The sequence below is a fragment of the Perissodus microlepis genome, chromosome 15, assembly GCF_051167445.1.
Source record: "Perissodus microlepis isolate ML-2025 ecotype Zambia chromosome 15, ASM5116744v1, whole genome shotgun sequence".
In the NCBI taxonomy this organism is placed as follows: Eukaryota; Metazoa; Chordata; class Actinopteri; order Cichliformes; family Cichlidae; genus Perissodus; species Perissodus microlepis.
Window position 1 is genome coordinate 30,274,023 of NC_140475.1, and position 20,741 is coordinate 30,294,763.

Sequence of the window (20,741 nt, forward strand, 5' to 3'; positions counted from 1 at the left end):
ATAAGGCCACATAAAGTGCATCCCAAAACTCACACATCACTTGTTCCAGGTTTTGTCATTTTACATCCTTATCCCAAAATGGATTAAAAAATTCTACACAATACCCCATAATGACAAAGTGAAATCCTTGCAAATTTAGTTTTTTAAAAACTAGAAAATATGACATGTATTTAAGTATTCGCAACCTTTGCCATGAAACTTGAAACTGAGGTCAGACGCTTCCTGTTTCCTTTGTTCATCTGTCAGATATTACAACAACTTGTTGTCCACCTGTGGAAAATTCAATGACTTGACACACATCTGTCTTTGTAAGGGCTCAAACAAAGCTTTCAATATGTCATTTCATATAAACAAAATTAGAAACAAAAACTGTGTCAGCTGAAATCACACAGTAGTCTGTTACTTTCTAATAATTTGTGTGGTTCATTAATTCATAATTAATTCATAATTATTTGTATAGATTGTTTCAGATAATAGATTGTGATTACGTCGACATTTTTTCAATGTCTTATTAAAGAGGCTCTTTTTATTGAATGCTATGCATTGTATGAAAAAGTGCACAGTAGCAGTCAGTTTTCTATACCCACACTGTGTACTAACATAATGTGAAAGTGCACAGCAAATATTAGCAGTCAGATTGCTACAGTGTGCTTGAACAGATTGCTCTAATGGCGCCATGACACAGCTGGACCACCTCTGTGCAGATAAATCACAGGTTTGGTACCAACACACTAATTGCTCTGGAACGGGTGTATGACTGAGGCCACTGCTTTACCTCCTGTTTGTTACGAACGATCTGAAATGTGCAAATGTCTCTATCAAACAGACAACATCACAGGCACAACTGCACAAACACGGGCTATGTTTATTTCCATGATTTAGAGATATATCTATAACTCAGTGTTGCCAATATCTCCCTTTTTCATTTCATAACCAAATGATGAAAACCAAATAGCACCTCAAACATCACACACACGCACAGTAGGCTGGAGATACAGTTCCTCCAGCCTGTGACTATTTCCACTGTGACTTGTGGTGCTTGGTTGTGCAAAGGGGTCTAATCAATAAGCACTGCTTTCTCTTCTCAGTATGAGTCATCGATACTGCTGCCCAAAAGCCACTAAACCGCACTCTGTGTCACATCTGCGCACACTTCAAACCATAACCTTTCAGTCTGTGCCATAGCATTAGATGTGAGGGAATTGGGACTTGAGTTGGCGTATTTTGACAGTTCTGGCTGAACTATGTTACACCTCTGCACTTGCCTAAATGCATATATATATATATATATATATATATATATATATATATAGATAGATAGATAGATAGATATACTGTATTGTTAGTGGTATCTACTAGTTTTTACTTGGTATGCACAGGCTAAAGTAGTACAGTGCTAGATTTTGAGTCATTCTGCAACAGCATCACTTTTCAGTCATGTTTAGAGATGCCTTAGCTTAACTCGTTCAAATCAGCTGACTAATGATTGCTTTGTGTGAAACCTGCAATATCTTGCATATGTTTGAGACAGCCAAGCATCACTGATTGCTGTGAAATATGATCAGCGGTTACAGAAACCACAGATACATGCTGCATATGGAGACTGAGAAAAGTATACTTTCGCAGCACTATAGTGGCTGTGAGCGCTACAGTCTGATTGATACTATAATATATTACAATGCATTTGCACTCAGTGCAGTGGCATCAATATCACAGTATGTTTTCTGACAGACTACTATCAGCACATGATGATTACTCAGACGGAGTCGTGTTAACATTTAAAAGTGAAAACAAAAAGGAAAAGCACTAGTGAGTGCGTCAAGATTTTCCCACAGAGGTATTTTACACGTATTTTTATCACAGCCAAGTATCCAGTTTTTTTCATTTTCATATAACACTGAAAAGATCCAGTGTATTATTTTGGAGCCCCGTCTCCTAAAAAGTACATTTCCATACAACAAAGCATTATTTTATAAATTTTAAGGAAAATGGTTTTTTTTCTTCTAGTTTTTATACTACTCACAAATACATTTGTAATAAATCTTTGCCTTTAAGTTCTTGTTTTCCCACTGCAGCTCCTTTCAGAGCACCAAGAATATGGGGGAGTTGCTATGCTAAACAATGATCGCATCCTAAACTTAATCAAGTAGTTTAGTGAATCCAGGATCTATCCAAAAGGTACCATTTCCTTTTGTGCAAGAAAATGAATTGCAATTCCATTTTTCATGACTCGTGTGATTAAAAAAATCTAAAATCAACATCAGAGATGGAAACGCAAAGGTAAAGGAAACGCAATATATCGGTATGCACACAGCCCACTAAGGAAAATCAAATAAGTCAACTTTCAGACGTGCGTCCGTGAACCTATTTATCACCACAAGTATTAGAAAAAGTAGCTAGTTTACTAACCAAGAGTGGTGGTTTGCTGTCCAAGTCAAAATGAACCTCTTGTGTAGACATACTGAGAAAAAAGGAATCTCCTCTAACAACAGAGAAGCTGCGTGTAAGCGGTATTGTGGTAATTTTATTTGTGTGTGTGCACATGAAGGCGCTTGTGCACATGAAGGCGCATGTGCACACGTGTGTTTGTGCGCATATGTTTTCAGGATAACATCACCTCCCAAATTAGCTCTCCCACACTAAACTGCAGAGGTCATCTAACCTGGTATGGCCAATCGCCGGGTGGGTGTGTGAATGTTATGCAGCCCCCCCCCCACACTGACTTAACTGCAGGGAGAGAAAACTGACAGCAGTGGTTGTTCAGCAGATTTGTAGGGATCACCCCAATAACATAAAAGTAGGTGTGTCAAAGGCGAAGAAGTAAGCAGAAGATAATAAGAATCTCCAGACTATTGTTCTGTCTGAAATGTCACTTTGAATTATGGAAAATGGTTAGAAGACAGTCTGGGGTGTAATGTCTTCATGTGACACAAATATGACTTTTTCCAAACATATGGAGGCTAGCTGTGTTGGACCTTTTATTGTTTATATAAGTCTTGCTGTACAATGAACTTTACTTTACTTTACTTTCAATTTGGGTTTTGACTTCTGACAATTTTGAAAAAGACAAACAGTTATTACAAAACTCAAAATTGAGGGCTTCCTGATTGATGTGCACAAGTCCAAAATCTCTGCAGCCTCCTAATGTGGACAATTCAGACCAGTTAGTCTTAACACCTCAGTTACATCACTACAGTTATGTGCATCATATTTCTGTTGGCATAAAACTGGTGACACAAGATCAGATCACTGGAATAAGCAGAATTGTCTTATGGAGCTGCTGGACATCAGAGCAGAGATGCTAAAGGATGGCCTTCATTTTTATTACCTGCTTTAAAGATTGCTTTTGAAACACAGCAATTTATTTCTGCAAGACCCTAAATGGACTGGACTGAAAGAAGTCGGAATTATAATGCGTTTAATTAATGCTCTGGACAAGAATTTGGATGAATACAAAACCTGCAAAATGCATTGTGAAACGAATGAACTGAGTGAATGGATGATCAACAGTTGAGTGGGGACTACTCCCACGCTTACCTGTGGTCTTTTCTGAGTACTCAGAAATTGCAAAAGCAAGATGATGACACAAAGTAGATAATCAAGGAAGAATATGGTGTCCAGCTCCTTTTTAGCAATGTCGGACATTTCTTTGTGCTCACTGAGCAGGATATTAGTGATCAGTCACATGATTAACATGGTGTCATTCATTTCTTCACCCCTCAGATCTCAGCTGGATATTTGCATTGTACCACTATAGTTTTGCACATTTTTTCCCGTGCTTAACATTTATAAAAACATCACTTATGTGCAGTGTTGGGTAAGTTACTTTAAATTAGTAACTTAGTTACATTACTAGTTACTTCTATCAAAAGTAACTCAGTTACTTCAAGTTACTCATTACTTTCAGAGTAACTAGTTACTAGGGAAAGTAACTTTGGTTTTACTCAGAATTCTCTTGTTAATGTGTTGCTTCTGTAACTGGATACCCAGCAAGATTGCCAGTCTTCTAGCTTTCTTACTTGCCACAAGTGCACTGTGCCACCTATAGAAAGGAAAAAATAGTGTGCACATTTCCACGAGAGAAATCCCACACCTGATTCTATCCTAGCCTGCTTTTTACATCCAACACAAAAACTGCAGTCGTGGTGCTTTCGATTGTACTAGGAACTCAGAAATTCTGCCTTCTGAATAGGAAGATGTAGGGAACACCAGACTGCAGATGAGCTGCGTACAGAGCTGGACTGGTACAAAAAAATCGTCCCGGGCATTTTGACTACAGACCGGCCCACCATTATAGGAAAAATCATAAAGCCTTTGAATGAAAATAAACACTGTTGTGACAGTGATGTACACTGTTCTGATGGTATATATGTATCAATCTATCAATTGTTTGTTGTAAGACTCAGATAATTATTTTTTTAAAAGTGAGACATTTTAAACGAGAATAAGAAAGTATTTCCTTGTGCCCCCCTCTCCCTGTTAATGCCCTACATGGACCCCTGGCAACACTTTGCTAGATCCGCCCCTGCACAGTTACCAGCTGTCAGCTACTTAGAAAAGGATCCTGGTGTTATTTGTCTCTCAGAAACAGTTCATAACTTCCCTTCAACTCATTCATGTCACCTAAAAGGTAAACCTGTTTCTCCATCACAGCTCTGATGATTCAGTAAGGACATCTCCTGGTTTCATCTTCATGTTTCCCTCTCACCACATATCCAAACCGACATCATGACCAGCAGCTTTACAGCTGTGGCTCCAGCAAACATCAGCTGATACTAGAAATTAATATTAAATACATTCTAACAACAGCTGATCAAGCTTAAAAGTGCTGCTGTTGTTTAGCGCGACATCCGCTGGTTTCCTCTTTCTGGCGCAAAGTGGGCGATAAATAAACGAGAGAGAAAAGCCAATCAGCTGATCATTGATCAGTTTCATGATTGAAGTAGAAACAGGAGAGGGAGGGTGAGAGGATGAGAGAAGAAGAGGCAGCTGTGCAGCAAAGACACAGAATAACTCCAGCTTTGTGTCTTTTTCATTGTAGCTGAAGTCCGGGACAAACTGTTCCTTTTCACCTCACTACGAAACGCGTAACATTTTCTCTGAATACGAGACGATTCCGTTTTTTACGGGACGGTTGGCAACTCTAATAATTAACCTTATGAACAAAATAAAGTTCAACATCAGTAACATCATAGCACCCACCCAGCTGTATAGAAACTCCGTCATGCTAGCTAGCACGCAATACGAAAAAGTCAGCATAACGAAAATAAACTCCAACTAAACTTGGTTTATATCTGACCCAGATAGACTGCAGGTCATAACTTCTTACCTGAAGTTCAGTTCACCTGACACTCTCGGACCAGCGGCCGCTTCGGGTCTCTCCTCTTGCCTCCCTTTTCGTTCATCCACCTGCTGGCTTCCACCACTTGCTAATGTTATTGAATCTGTGGAAGCTCCGCGATAGCCACCACACGAAGTAACGAATAACGAGCCTATCTAAATCCCAGTAACGAGTAACGCGTTCCCGGTTTTGGCATAATAACTAGTTACCGTGCTCGTTACCACAATAATAACGTAGTTACTGTAACGCGTTACTTAATAACGCGTTAGTCCCAACACTGCTTATGTGTATTCTTAAAGCTCGAGATGTCACACATGCGAGAGCAATGTGTGAAAAAATGCTTTTTCTCTGCTATCTCAGCATGCTTGTGCCCTCTAGCCCACTCACACATGTACACACGCCCACATACACATCCACATGCATCCAGCCATGGCTTTTGAAGGTTTTGACGTGGGCGAAGCATCTGTGTCAACTCTTTCCTGTGGGGAGACTTTCCACTTGCTTTTATTTCCATGAGGGTTTTGCGCATGAGTCTTTGTGAACCTGACAGTTGAATTTTTTCTCTTTGTGCACGCATAGAATTTATTGTATCATGTAGCCCGTCCACTTCTGTTCCCTCTACCTGTTCTTCTGGGCTTATTTAGTAATACAGAACACAGGCTGGTTCTGGGCAATCACTTTTCCTGACAATCACTGGCATAATTAGTGCATCTGTTCCTTCTCAAAATGTATGTTGGAAAGCTCTGCACATGCTCTAATCCAATCTCTCACAGGCTGCTTTTCTTTTCTGCACTTTTTGGGTGTTTTATTCCATCATCAGTTACTTGCAAGCAGTCTGCAAACTTGTTCCCTTGTTGTTTTTCTCAATTACACAGGAAGAGGTTAAGATGAGCAGATTTTTTGGGTGCGCAGGTGTACCTTGTCATCGTCATAAGACGCAATATTCTTTCTAGATTTAGTGCATATACAGTATATGCTCTGTGGCAACTGTTGTGCTTGTTGTGCAGTCGTCAGATTTAAGGATAAAGCTGTGCCTCTGGAAACCAAAGTGGGTCAGAGTCACACCAAAATACTTGGCAATTGCTCAAAACTAGAATTCTGAAATGTTGACAATAAAAGAAAAGATTAGACTTGGGATTAGGTTTGAGACGCAGCAGCTCTGCTTCAGACATTTGAGGCAGTAAGCTGAGTCTATAGATAACCCCAGCGCTGCTATCACATGTGCAGTGTGTTACCATATAAGACAGCAATATGACTCACCCCACTCACTGACCTACTATGTGGGAAGTCATGATTCATGCAAGCTGCATTTAAGCAGGCAGAGTCCAAAAATATTCTAGCATGCCATCACACAAACACATACACAACTGTCACACGCACACACACTTACACATAGCTCACTTGCTCAGTCATACTCACCTCCCACAAACATTGATAGGCTCAGATTCTGTTGGTAACACACAGTGAGAGACTTGACAAAGTTGTCAGAGCAAAGAGTGGAATAACAAGATGACTGGATGTATGCTGATGCCTTTCTGAGGTAATGCCAACTGGCACCACTTTATTGTTATGAATATTATCTGTTTTTCTGTCTTTGTGTTGAATGAAAAGATGACAGAAGAAGTAAGTAAACTCTTATGCAAGTGTTTGGTTCAGTTAAAGTTGCTGTATTTTGGTGAAATGCAGCCATAACTCTGGATAATATTCTCTGTTGCTTTACACGACTTTGTTCAGCAGATTTTTCGAGACCAATTGTAGTGGAATACAACTATAAATAGCTTCTTGATTCTTATGTGATATAAAACCAAAATGTCACAGAGTATTTGAAGACAAGTCTAGAATATGGTTAGAAAACATGTGGCTAACACTGTTAACCATCAGTTTAGATGCCTTTATGCAGCAGACAAATGTTTCAAGCTTTCACTCATAATATTTTCTCGATGTCAGTGCACTTTCTATTTAGATGCTGACCTTCTTATCAGATTCTTCTCATTGTCTTTGATGATTTCCATTCAGCTCGGGCTCCACATTATTGGCCTTTTAAAGGTCTATTTTTTTCAGTGATGTGGCTAAGGTCACTGCCAGGACCTTTCCAAAACTGAGAGATAAGAGTCATGGTGTTAGTGAGGCTGTTTGCAGACTGATGAAGGTTTATGGTCTGTAGTCTATAATCAGTTTCAACAGCAAGCACACTTCAAGAGGACACAGAGCTTGGGTTGGGATGAAGAGCTGTTGAGGACATCTAATAGAAGGATACAAAGTAGGTTCATCCTCAGCCCAGAAAATGAAATCAGATCCAGAGCAGATGTAGTCTAGTTCAGCAGTCCCCAACCCCCGGGCTACTGACTGAGTCGTTTGGTGCCACGGCGCAAGAGTTGATGATCGGGTGTGAAATGTATGGTTTTCGGGGGTTTTATCGTTAACTCAGTTTCCCTGGGTCTTTTCCCGTGTTGTAGTTGTGTGTCTTATTTGAAATAAATATTTACACGTTACCATAGCGACCAGAGAGCATTTAGGGCAGAGATGAGGATTTTAATCTCAATGTTGTTGGCACATTTCAGGAGGACACTGCTAATAGAGTTACACAATTACACATTATTATTATTTTTGCAAAATACCACAGTTTTTGTCTTGGTTGTATCAATTCATTTCACAAACAACTTTTTGAAACATCTGAGGTGTGAGGAAGCAGGGCAAAGTGTCTTTCTTTCTGATTACGCATCCACATACCTCAGTATTTGTATGTATCAGCAGAATGTCTCAGACATGGATGTCTTGCATATATTATCTCAGGATCGATATCAGCAGCCTAGTGACCTTATAAAAAGCCGTTCGGTTTATCAGTACCATGGAGAATGAAAAGCCTCAGGCATGGATGTTTGTGAACTTTCTGTGGTAAGAGTGGAAAGCCCCCCAAAAAAACTGTTTGGCAAGAATCTCAATTCATAGTCTTAATGGAAGGAATTCACTTCTGGGATGATTTTATGTTGGTGTTCAAATGAAAAATGCAGAGGATGTTCTGTTTAAAATCATCCGTCTTTCTTGAAGGTGTGAAGAAAAATTGGATTTGCATTTAAATGCTCAGTTCCTTCCTGTGTTGCAGTTTGCTTGCAAAGCTATCAACCTTGTGATTTAACAGTGTTGGCTGAATACTGAGAGTGCAATTAAAAATGTTTAGACACTACTGTGAGTACATAAGATAGCATGTTTTGTCTGTGACACTAACAGCTCAAAGACGGAATGAGTAATTATAAATTTGTATTTTTTCTTGAACTATTTCTGGAATTTAATGGCATTCAACGGGTTATGCAACAGGCTTATGAGCCATAGAGGTCAGAGAGTTTTATCAATTCATAGATTAGCCCTACTGAAGTTAGAACATAATAGTAACACAGATCATTGTGATCAAGGGAGCATGTTGAATATGTGTTTTAACTACTACACAAATTGCAGCCTTCAAGTCAGAGTTTTTGGATGGACAAGCACATTGTGATGTCACATAGGGGGAAGCTATCTGTTAAGGCCAAACTAAGTTGGCCTCATGTGGCTCATATTGGAACTATAGTCTTTACCTAATCGTTCAATCCCAGAGATTTGGAATTTGTATGAAAGAGCACGGAGTTTACTTTCTGGTGCACTTCTTCTTATATTATTCTTATTACTCACTTTAAATGTTTATTTCAGGCACTTCCACACAGAAGTCCAGTTGGTCAGATGCGGAGTCTTTTATTTTAGATGATCAATTGCTCTCTCTAACCTCATCATGCATACTTTTTCATCTATTCATCCATGACCACTTATTTACTTTCATCGCAGGTACACCCTGGACATCGCAGGGCAGACCTGCAACATACTTTGTTGTAGTGAGATCCTAATTAAGCCCCTTTGCTTTCATAAAAAGATTTAAAGTGGAGGAAAATCTCAGCATTTCTGTGGGTTGTGAACAGCGAGATTGTGGCTCGATTTTTTTTTAATACATATAAACACCATCTTTTGGGTCATATCCGATTTGGACCTTGGGACCTACTATGTCAGCCGCTTGGTTATAGAGTTCCATGTATGCCCTGCCTGCTACCATCTTGCACCCTGTTGTTATGTGCTAGATTGTCTCAGTAGCAGCCTCAGTCCAGCTTTGTCCAGTCACTGGTACGATTTTTCAATATCAGCCACTTCATCTATCTTCTGGTCATACATGCCATGCAGGGGCCTGTCCTTCTATGATGGTTCCTCTTCTTGCTTCTATTCATCATCCGGTTTGTGCTGCCTGAGGTATTCACTAAGCACATGATTGGTTGTGGCCATCTTCCTGATGTATTCATTGATCTTTTATGTTTCATTCTGGGTAGTGGTTCTGATACTCACCAGCCCTTGGCATGCTTTGTAGTCTAAGGGTCTTCGACTTGAGATGAAACCCACCAGGTGAGGAACTTTCTTGTCTTGATGTCAGTGGCTTTTACCTCCCTATTATCCCAGCAAGGTATCTGATGTCTGGCAGGGCATAGGTGTTGTTCTTCCCATTCAGCATTGAATGATCAGCAAAATTGATGTATTGTTCACTCCTGGCTCGATGTCATCCATGTAGAGGAGGTAGTATCCATAGCCAGTCATGCTAATGATCTGGCAAAGGGGGTTCAGTAGGAAAAGAGCACTCCTTGATAAATCCTGCACTCGATGGTAACTTGTGCAACTGGCTTGAAGTTGGCCTCTACGGTTGTTCTCCTTATCCCCATTGAATTCCCAATGAAGGCTCTTAGGGTTCTGTTGAGCTTGTATAGTTCTAAGTATTTCAGGATCCATGTGTGAGGTGTTGAGTCATAGGCTTTGTTGTAGTCAATCAAGTGGTGCGCAGGTTGGCCACTTTGGAGCTTGAAAGAGACTAGCCATCTGCCTTGGCCTGAAACTGAGACCCAAACCTAGCTTGTAGTGTTATCCTAGATCCACTCTAACTGCACCTGGTTGGCACTCCATTAATGTGACACCAAAACTAAAACAAATTCTAAAAGCTATATAAAATCTTATATAAAATTTTCCAATGATGATAATAGGACAAAACAGGACAAAAGGTTGGAAACTTTAAACATCTACAGTTTCAGTCAGATAGATCACGTTTGAAATATAATGTGTGTACAGCCTCCCTGCCCTTTACTTCAATTACTGTGTGTTGTGTTGTGTTACTGTGTTGTGTTGTATGATATAGATAGAAATTGAAGTATTTAAAAATCAGATAGATGGATGTGCTCTTCTAAGACAGTGAAACTCTATTGCTCTGAGGGTAAAGAGAAGTAAACTGTTTCATTTAAGGAAGTGAAGCCTTTCTTAAAATAATAACAATAATAATCAGCATGTTGTATTCAACGACATTATATGTGGATGAGTGTTGCGAGTTCCAGAGGAACCGAATGCAATTTTAATTTGTACTTTACTCAGTATGACTATCTAATGACATAGTCATACTCTGGATTAGAAGCTTCTACTTACCTCAACATCATCATCACACTTCTTGCTGACATTTGCCACCTTGAACAGTTCCAGGGGCATCCGTCGCTTTGCCTAATTTGATAATTCCAATTAAAACTGTGTTTATCCTCAGTGTAATTACAGTCATCTGTCTCGAGTGCTCCCCACTAATTGTGTACAATGATACAGCTTTCATGTTAGTTTCCCTCTGAGTGTACTGCCTCAGTAGATAATGCTGTTAGACTGTAGCAGCAGCAGTTGAGACTAATCTTATTTATTACAAGACGCCACAGTGTGCAGACTCACATGGATTCAGACACAGTCATGTTGTTTACATCCTTTGTCACAATTTTTTATAAAAAGAAAGAAAACAACAACTCAATGGCTATTAGACATGATTTTCCTACACTAAGTTGTAGGGAAAGCCTTTCTACTATGCCTCCTTTCAGACTTGTAGCAGGTGTTTATGAACATGCCTGTGGGGCTGATTCCATGTTCTTGACAATTGTTATGATAACTTTAAAGGTAAATTCCAGAAAGTTTTAATACTATAAAAATTGCCCATGCCTTCCTTGTACAGTTTTGGCACCATTACTGACTGAATTTGACATGTTTTTAATCCAATTCAATTCATTATAGTTTTATTTATATAACACCACATCACAACAACAGTCACCTTTACACAGTCACAATAGTCTTAAGCCTTTTTTGGGAAGATAAAGACTCTACAATCATACAGAGGAAACCTCAACAATCCCATTTTAGCTAGCACTTGGTGACAGTGGGAAAGAAAAACTGCCTTTTAATGGGAAGTAACCACCAGCAGAGCCAAGTTTAGGGAGGTTGCATCTGCTGCAACCGTTTGGGGTTGATGGGAGAAGACGGGATAAACTGTGGAGGAGAGCTTTAATAATAACTAGTGATTAAATGCAGACTGGTGTATAAACACATAGTGAGTTAAGGAACTTAACCTTAACTATGTGCTTTATCAAAAAAGGATAAAGCACATAGAGCTTATGGTTAGGGCACCCTGTCTACTTTAAAGCCTAATGTTGAAAGTAGACAGGGTGTCTATTTCCCAAATTTAAACTGGGAGCTGGTTGCACAGAAGAAGGGCCTCAAAACTCAAAGCTCAGTCTCCCTAAGAACCCTAAGAACTACTAAGAACTACAAGTAAACAAGCAGTCTGAGCGCAAATGACTGAATTTGGGTGATGTGGTAGAATGAGGTATTTAATTAAGATAAGATGGGGCCTGTGAGAACGTGTGCGGTTTTAGATAGAAAGAAGGCAACAAATCAGAGACGCTTGATTCCCTTGTATAACTAGTGATAACTAGTGATCCTGAACCATGCACTAGTTATGCCTCAATAGGCTAAGGCTTCTCACGATGCAGAGCATTTCTTCTTCACTTACCTCTTTTCACTCTCTGTCTAAATATAGTAGTGGTATATAACAATCATGAGCAATTAATAAACTGGCTCTTCCTCCTATAGTTTGCCTTTTGTCCCATCTCTCTCTGCTCTCTCCTCTTTTCCCTTACTCCTAACCAGTTGTAGCAGATTACTGCCCCTCCCTGATCCTGATTCTGCTTTCTCTGGAGCTGCCGTCCTGCTAAAATAGAGATCTTACAATACAAAGTCACCTAGTTGACTGTTGTGTTGTTATGAACTGGCATTATATAATGATATATATAATGTAATTGAAATAGGACTGAATTGAATGTTTTAAAACTAGGGCTTAATGGATAATATTTCCCCATCTCCTTCATGGTTTGAGACTCAGCTAAAGAGGCTAGTTTCACATGAAATGCTGGAGTGCACTGATATCATAGTGTTCTCTGGAACAGTATGTTTTTTATTATTGGAAAAAACATGCATCTGCCACTAGGGCTCAGTCTAATCATAACTTAGTCCGTCTCCTTCCTTCCACCCACACTGCATATTAGTTAGTCTGCTGAGACACTGAGAGAAAGGGGAACACTTTATAGAGCACATTATAGCACACTGTCACACATTACAATCCCACCTTCTTAAATCCCCCAAACCAAAACCTGTCATGTGATACAATCAAGCTGAAGCTGACTCACACATTCTGCTGTTTTTCCCTTTTCACTTCACTGATTTTCTATGCAAATGTGATTTTTCTCTTTAGGGGCTAAAAGTTACTCAACTTAGCTGTGTTTCTCCATAACAATCATGAGACCTACTGAACAGATTACAATTGATGTGTGTGACGGAGGAAAGAATGATGCAGGAAGCCTTAAACAGGCCTTAAAAACCTTTTGGCTAGTAGTATATAAACAGAATAATAATTTGCTAATGTTAGAGAAGAATGCAGTAATACCAGTAATATTATAAAATAGATGTGACTGACACATTTAAGCTAAGTAGAAGGGAAGAAATCTTTTACATCCATCTGTGCATCTAATCAAACTTCTGCCACAAACTGCTATTTTGTGGTGTGTGTGTGTGTGTGTGTGTGTGTGTGTGTGTGTGTGTGTGTGTGTGTGTGTGTGTGTGTGTGTGTGTGTGTGTGTGTGTGTGCAGACACGTGTGTGTTATGCTGCATCATTGTGTTGTGTTATCATTGCATTTTCCTCCGACTGCAAGTGAATTGAATTCTAGGGTGCAAACATCACGTTCACATGGCCTTGAACCTTGCAGCTACATCTGAAAACATTATTCTTGGAAGACAGATCATGATCCTGCAAAACTAACTGAGAAGTGTTTAGTGAAAGTATCATAACTATATATCATTTGGACCAGACTAGCCTGACATACTTCAACAACAAGAACAGCTGTCACACTTTACTGTGTGCTTTGACCACCACAGTCAAATCATTATTACAACTCAGTCACAACAAAGGCCACAAACAACCTTAATGCAACGATTTCTTGCAAAGGCAGCTCACAGTTTTCACTTCCCTTATTTGTGGTGTATGCTCAGTATGCATTTGTTTGTATCAGATACTTCTAATAGACTTTAAAAAAGTATAGAATAGGTGATTGACAAGTATTTTGTCCTCAGATGTCTTGCACAAAAGACCAGAACCCCAGGCTGTGATTTCTCATTTTCAAACATGGTTTAAAGCAAAATCAGTTTCTTCATAAACCAGAGGTCAAAAACGGGTCATGCAGTTGCTAACTCATTTGTATAATTGCAATACTTCCTCCCTTTTATTTATGTCTTTATTTATGTTGTCAAATTCAACTGGCCAATTTATTGTTGGCTAGTTGGAGAAAGAAGAGGATGAAGATTGTAGTCCCAACTACATATCTGCAGAGGTATGGAGAAGACGGAAGTGAGCGGGGGGTTTGGAACAGATTGTATAGCACACTCTTGGAGAGTGAGAGGATGTTTTAGAAATGGTACTGTGTACTCGTACCAGTTTACAAGATCCAGGGTGATATGGAGAGTTGTAGTAACTACAAAACAATACATTCATGAGCCATACCATGAAGCTGTGGGAAAGAGTTATGAAGTGAGGTGATGATATAGGCATAGGCATCGCTGTAGCTCAGGAGGTAGAGTAGGTCTCTTCTATGAATGGGTGAATGAGGCATGTTAGTAAAGTAAAGTGCTTTGAGTGCTCTACCAGAGTAGAAGCGTGCTACATTAGAACCAGTCCATTTACCATTTACCTTTATTGGTTTCAGGCCAAGAAAGAGCAAGCGATAGATATGATGGCTGCTTTGAGAATGTTAATGGAGAAAATAAATAAGGTTAGAAGGAGTTGTTTGTGGAATTCCTCTTCCAGAGAGCGTTTTCATTCAAAAAACTGTAAGTCAATTAGAGTTTTTGTCGGTTTATAGGTTATTTGGTATTTTATGAGTAAGTCATAAAAGTGCTTTCCTGCTAGGTCTAGTAAAATTAGCTACACCTGCCCACACCTGCCCACACCTTTCCCACTTTCCGTGAGATAACCCAAAGAATGGGAAGATCCAACAGGCTCAGAAAACTGATTTGTGATTGAAGACAAAATCATTGTGAAGGTGCTCATCAGCAGATTTTTAATGTTACAGGATGCTAGTTGTGTTTCCTCATTTTCTCCACTAGCGCTTTTTCTCTGCCAGAAAATGTCTTCATATGTAAAACTGTAAGGCACTTAGAGTTTCCTTCTGTGTTTACGTGATTATTTGGCCATTTTAACAGTAGGAGTTTGTGTGTTTTCCCATATTTTATACGTATATGTTTTAAAAAAGAAGCAAAAAGTCCACCAAGTACCCTTTTCTGTAAAAACAGCCCTGTGGCACATTATCTGTCAGTCAAAAGCATCTCAGTGTATACAGCGTCCAGCACCATGCATTACTCTTTAATTAGTACAGTTCCACATAGAGGCATAAAGGCATTTCTCTCTGTAATCAAATTTTTTAGACATTTGTCTGATAGCTTTTCCCCTTTCCCGCTTTTGTGTGTGTGTGTGAAGGAAGATACCTCTAGGTCTGTCGTCACTGGGGCGAGTGACCAGAATGGAACGTTTGACATGAAAACGTTTCCACAGGGGCACGTGCTGCGTGTGCATGTTCCCAGAGTTCAACTTCTTGTGGTCTGAATAGGAAATTAGTCGGACTTACTGCCATGACAGTCAGGCACAAAACCTCAAATGCCATGCCCATTTGATGCTATTTACTTTTACACACCTAAGAATGTAACTGCGATAGGATAGGCCAAAAGACCCACTGTGGAAGACTCTGATTCTGTCTAGCTCTCCTATAGAGCTTTCCTAGTAACTGTCTTCCCTTATAACTATTCCCGTAAATCCAAGCGTGGATTACCAACCAGGCTCAGTGGATGACTGTCCTGTCCACTTTGCCTCCAGGTTATCTTTGTGTGAATACATTAGTGGTAGTTTGATTAAAGGCAACTAAAACTGTAAGGGTCAGACAGTCAATCCTGTCTTACTGTGTATCCTTGCATGAAGTCAGGACTTATCTACCCAGTCTGAGCAATGAAGACTGAAAGCACTGGGAAAGAACCAGGATTTTTATTTGAACTGTGTTAAGGTTCACTGATTTGTTTGTTATAGCATTTTATACTAATTAAGAACAATATTCTGCTAATGTTTTAATTTATTTTTTCTCTCCAAGGCGTATAAATTAAGGTTTTTTAACAGGAGCACCACCAGTAGTGGTAAATAAGATCACTGGACTGGGGGACAACAGACCTGCCCCAATAATGAGTTAACCAACTTTTTTTACTGGGTCGACTTGACCTGATCATTAGCAGTACACTCTCACAAGCGAAAAGGTTTGGGGTTCAAACCTCTTGGACAGCAAGGCTTTTCTGTGTGGAGCTCTTGGCTGTGACTGTGTTGGTTTTCCTCCCCCGGTTACTGTATAGAATAAAGCACTGCGTGAATGTGCCTTGTAGTCAAAAGCGTGCAGTCAGTTAAACTAGAAAAGTGGTATTTTGGTGCCAGGTCATTGTGTTAAATAATCTTTAAAAGCTGATAATAAAACTGCTCCCATTTGCCATAGGAGCTACTCAGTTTGGTCTTACAAATATTAGATGAATGTCTGTTATTCTACTTTTTTCCCGTTTTCATGGAGTCCACCTGAAAAATGTACACTTAGTTGTGCAGTGTAATGTAAGTCAGTGTCTTCATAAAAAATAGGTATGCATGTGGATGTCCACAGGAAGGGTAATTTCAAACACTCATAGACCTCAAAAGTAAATGCATCAAAGTGTACAGTGTGGTTTTGTTTCCTGGTTATTGACTGGATATGATTTTAATGTGACATGACAAGCAGAAATGTAGGGAATACCTGTGAATTTCAGGTGTATATGCATATTTTGTATTGAAACATGCACAACAACAATCACTGGCTTTTAAATGTTGAACTAGGAGTGAGCACGTGAAACAGCAGTCAGTCATGAGGCTGGCTACAGCAGACCACTGGGGCTGATGTCAGCCCTGCGGTATGTGCCTGCCGGGCTTGGCTGTAAGCTGACCCCCCCTCTATTTTGCTTCTATTTCCAGGGCGTGAGCGGAATGTCCGTGGATGAGAAGTCTGAAGCCCCCATGTATGTGTATGAGTCAACAGTTCATTGTACCAATATCCTCCTCTGCCTCAACGACCAGCGGAAGCAGGATATCCTGTGTGATGTGACTGTCCTGGTGGAAGGCAAGGAATTCCGAGGACATCGGGCTGTGCTGGCTGCGTGCAGCGAGTATTTCCTCCAGGCGTTGGTGGGCCAGGCAGAGAATGGCTTGGTTGTTAGCCTTCCTGAAGAGGTAAGTGTATCTATCGTATTGTTTCCCCTGACAGGTTTTGGTTGCAAGGGTGCAAAGGGTGCTGCGTTTTAGACAATGCAACAATAAAAACTCCTTGCTGGTGCAAATACAAAAACAATAGCAATAGCTTTTGCACACTTGCAGACAATCTTTGACTATGCCTTCTATCTACTCCCACCTCAAGCTAAAACACACAGCTCTTAACAACTCATGTGTTTTTATCACGTAAAAATCAACAAGGAAGGTTACTGGTTTAGCTCAGTGCGTTGAGCAGCTGGCCTGGGTTCAAGTCCCATCTCTCTCTCTCCCTCTGCTTTCCTGTCATCTCTTCACTGTCTCTGTCAATAAAGCTGTAAAAGACAAAATCTTACATGAGTAATACTGTGATGATTTTCTATGGTTATAATTCAAATATGGCTTATACCTGCACAATAGATCCAAACAAGGAACAAAATATACAACATGGGGGATGGCTCATTAGGAATACCACTGTGTTTCATAGAGGGAGGGGGTCATTTATGGCCAGGTGTGATTCTATTTTCGTTCAGTAAACCATTCTTTGATCTTGATAATGTTGTAGTGTGTATATAGTGGATAATTATGCTTATCTAGATCACTTAGAGCTGCTTTGGAGTGCCCTCAGACCATGAGGAGGAAGCTGAAAGCTAAATAATTACGCTAAATAAATTCAAACAGGACCCTAGGGTGGGGGCAGGTTATCTACGTGTTTAAAACATATTGCAATATGTCACAGCAGCTATGTAATACATTATATATCATTTTTTTTTGTGAACACGAATCTGTCCCAGGACCTCCCCACCCTTCCACATATATACATGGAAAGCATCTAAATACTTTCTGTCACTCCGATGAATGCATCAGGAGCAATTGCCCAAGGACACTTTGGCATGCAGACTGGAGCACCTAGGAATTGAACCACCTGCCTTCTGAATAGTTGATGACCTTCTCTACCTTCTGAGCCACAGCCACCCCAAAGTAAGACTCAGTATGACATATGGAATTGGTGTGGACGTGGCTTGCAAAGTGGCTTGCAGATGTGCAAATGTGCGCTTAAGTAGCACATACTTTGTGAGAGTTGTTACCTATTGAGGAATCAGCTGATGCGGGCTTGCATCAAGATCAGATGAGCTAATCTCATCTTTGTGGCTTGGCTCAGCTGTTGTGCTCAAGAAAAATGCAACTTATTAGGGTCAGGAAACTTTGAGACACTTGAGGTCTGTGACCTTAACGTCTAAATTCAGGTCATTTCAATTGCAACACAAAGTATATGTTTGAAGTATTTGATTATCACAATGCAACATTTGCTATCGCACGTCTAGCACAGCCACGCTACAACAGCTAGCTAATCATACTGTTTCAAGATTTATCAAGGACACAAATGTAAACACAACAAGAAAGTTTACTGAACAAAAGCAAAAAACTTTAGGAAAGCAAAAAGAAAAAAAGGACTGAAGAAATATTCCCATGGAAACCTGGAAAGTAAAAAAAAGGACACGACTGTATCGATGCAGATAATTACTAAAGGAAGCAAAACAAATGGTCATGCACAAAGAAAGTCACTCCAAAAATAAAACAGGAAGAAGTTGCACATAGGCCAACAGTATTAGACCACAGAGAGAGATTCACAAGAGACACAGGGTAAAAGGAAAACACTAGGAAACACAATGAAAATACTTCGAACCTGACTCCATGACAGAAACATGTAAAGAAGCTGCACATGTGGACAAATAGCAAAGTAAGGAATATGGAGATCCCTAGTGCAGTTCCAGGAAAAATTGATATTACTCTTTAAGATGTTGCATCTGGGTTTAAATACAGGAAAAAACAAAGCATTGTTTTATGCCATTTAAAGAAGGAAGTTATTAGGACAGAGCAGAGGTCTGGGGAAGGTTTCTTTTATGTTTTGAGATAAAATCAGAAGTAGTCACTTGATTTGGATTCATCTTGGTCCCTCTCTCTAGGGGCTTGGCCAGCCCTTCGGGTTCCACAGTGGTACTATCAAATATCCCAGAATTTCACCTGAAATCCATCTGCTTCCGTTTTAATAATTTATTACTTCTCGGCCACATGTACTGATTTTCTCTTCAGGTAATTTGTTTGTTTTGCTTGTTTTTTTACTGTATTCTGTTGCTGTAGAACATAGGCAACATAGATATTACTGCGTATTTTTATTTGTTCTCAAAATAACGTCAAAAACATTATTAAACATTCGTTTAGCTTAAATCACTAGAGATTATTAGCTAATTGTAACCTTCTGCTAGGACATCGCTATTTTCCAGCCAAGGAACTGATGCACATTATTATTTTAGTTTGTTAAAAAAATTCTCTTCCTTTTCTGATCAAATTGGGCTTCAGCATTTGTTTACAGTACAGCTCCAGATCCAGGTGACAGCAAGTCAAAATGATGTTACCTATGTCCAGCAGCAGCCTGCATTCAGCTATAAATTGATATGGATCAGTTAATGTCTTTTATTCACTGTAACATTTAACTTTTGGGTGACGGCACAAAAAACGGAGAGAGCAAAAGAAACAGGCGAGAGTGGACACGTAGTCAAAATCACCAGAAATGATAAAGCTTTCGCTTCTGTTTTACCCACAACGATTGTGCAATCCCCGCTTGCGCTTATAATAATTATTGTAAGATTATATTTTTGATCTTTTCTAGTTTCTAGTTGAGTGATGAGGATGGAGAAGAAAGGACAGATTATACACGAAATAGTGAAGTCGGGTGGAAAAACAAAAGTTATTTTTCACAAAGTTGTTTTTTATGTATTTCACAGATGCTTTGTGTGTTTTCCAGTAGCACACTTAAAAAATGCCACTGGCCATTCTGAAGAAAACACATTTATATGAATAGGAGCATTTTACAGGATTGACTGCAAACATGGCTGCCACTACATTGCTGTGATGGACTACAAATCTATTCTTCACTTGTGAAATTAGGGTACACGATGCTCTGTGCTGAGTCTGAGTTTGCATGAATTCAAAAGCGTGTTGTGCATGTTTCTCATCTTGTCAGGTTTGCCGCAAATAGTTAATTAACCTCTTTAAAGACTGCGTCTTTGCCTCGCATTTGATAACTAAAGGCTGCACCCTCGAAAGGCTGGATTAGATTTAAATTTCTGCTTATTCACTCTGAATTATTATTATTAGACACTTAAGGATGGGTATTGATGAGATTTTCACGATTCCGATTCCATTTTCGATTCTGTTTAACGATTCGATTCTTTATCGATTCTCTTATCGATTCTTTTTAAAAAAGGAGAACACTAAGGTCGAATAGCTTAGAACTTTGTTTTATATCTTCTCTTTGAACAAGATAGAAATTTAGGAGTAACATGGCCTTACAAACCCAACAGTGAGACCTTAAGAGATCCACAGCCTACGGCTCTTCAATGGGGTGTCATGGGGTCCCCGGGAAAACAAATTGTAAATGTAAAACAATAAAATAAATATTCTTCTGTAGCAATAACAAAGTATAACATAAATTATTCTGTAGCAATTACACAAGAATATCCAGTAATGTCCCTGCCTACAATTAAACACATTCACTTACCGACGATCGGGGGCATCTGCTGTGGCAAATGGGTGCAAGCCTTTGACCAAAAACTTAGTCACTGCTCGGTGACATTCGTCTATCCTGGCCTGAAAGGAGACGCTACCGGTAGACTGCAGCGAGAACTGCC

At 39.6% G+C, this 20,741-nt stretch overlaps 1 protein-coding gene across 3 annotated transcripts in view; it reads left to right on the forward strand.

Moving 5' to 3' along the window:
- The window catches only part of bach2b (BACH transcriptional regulator 2b), a 100,324-nt gene that overhangs the window by 43,569 nt on the left and 36,014 nt on the right, over positions 1–20,741 (forward strand). For 2 of the 3 annotated variants that reach the window (XM_084953428.1, XM_084953429.1), the window contains one exon: positions 16,780–17,034. In XM_084953428.1, coding sequence (XP_084809554.1) covers positions 16,780–17,034 — 255 coding nt within the window. Of the gene's footprint in view, positions 1–1,373; positions 6,882–16,779; positions 17,035–20,741 lie in introns of those variants that run through there. The other variant, XM_084953430.1, reaches the window with a different exon arrangement.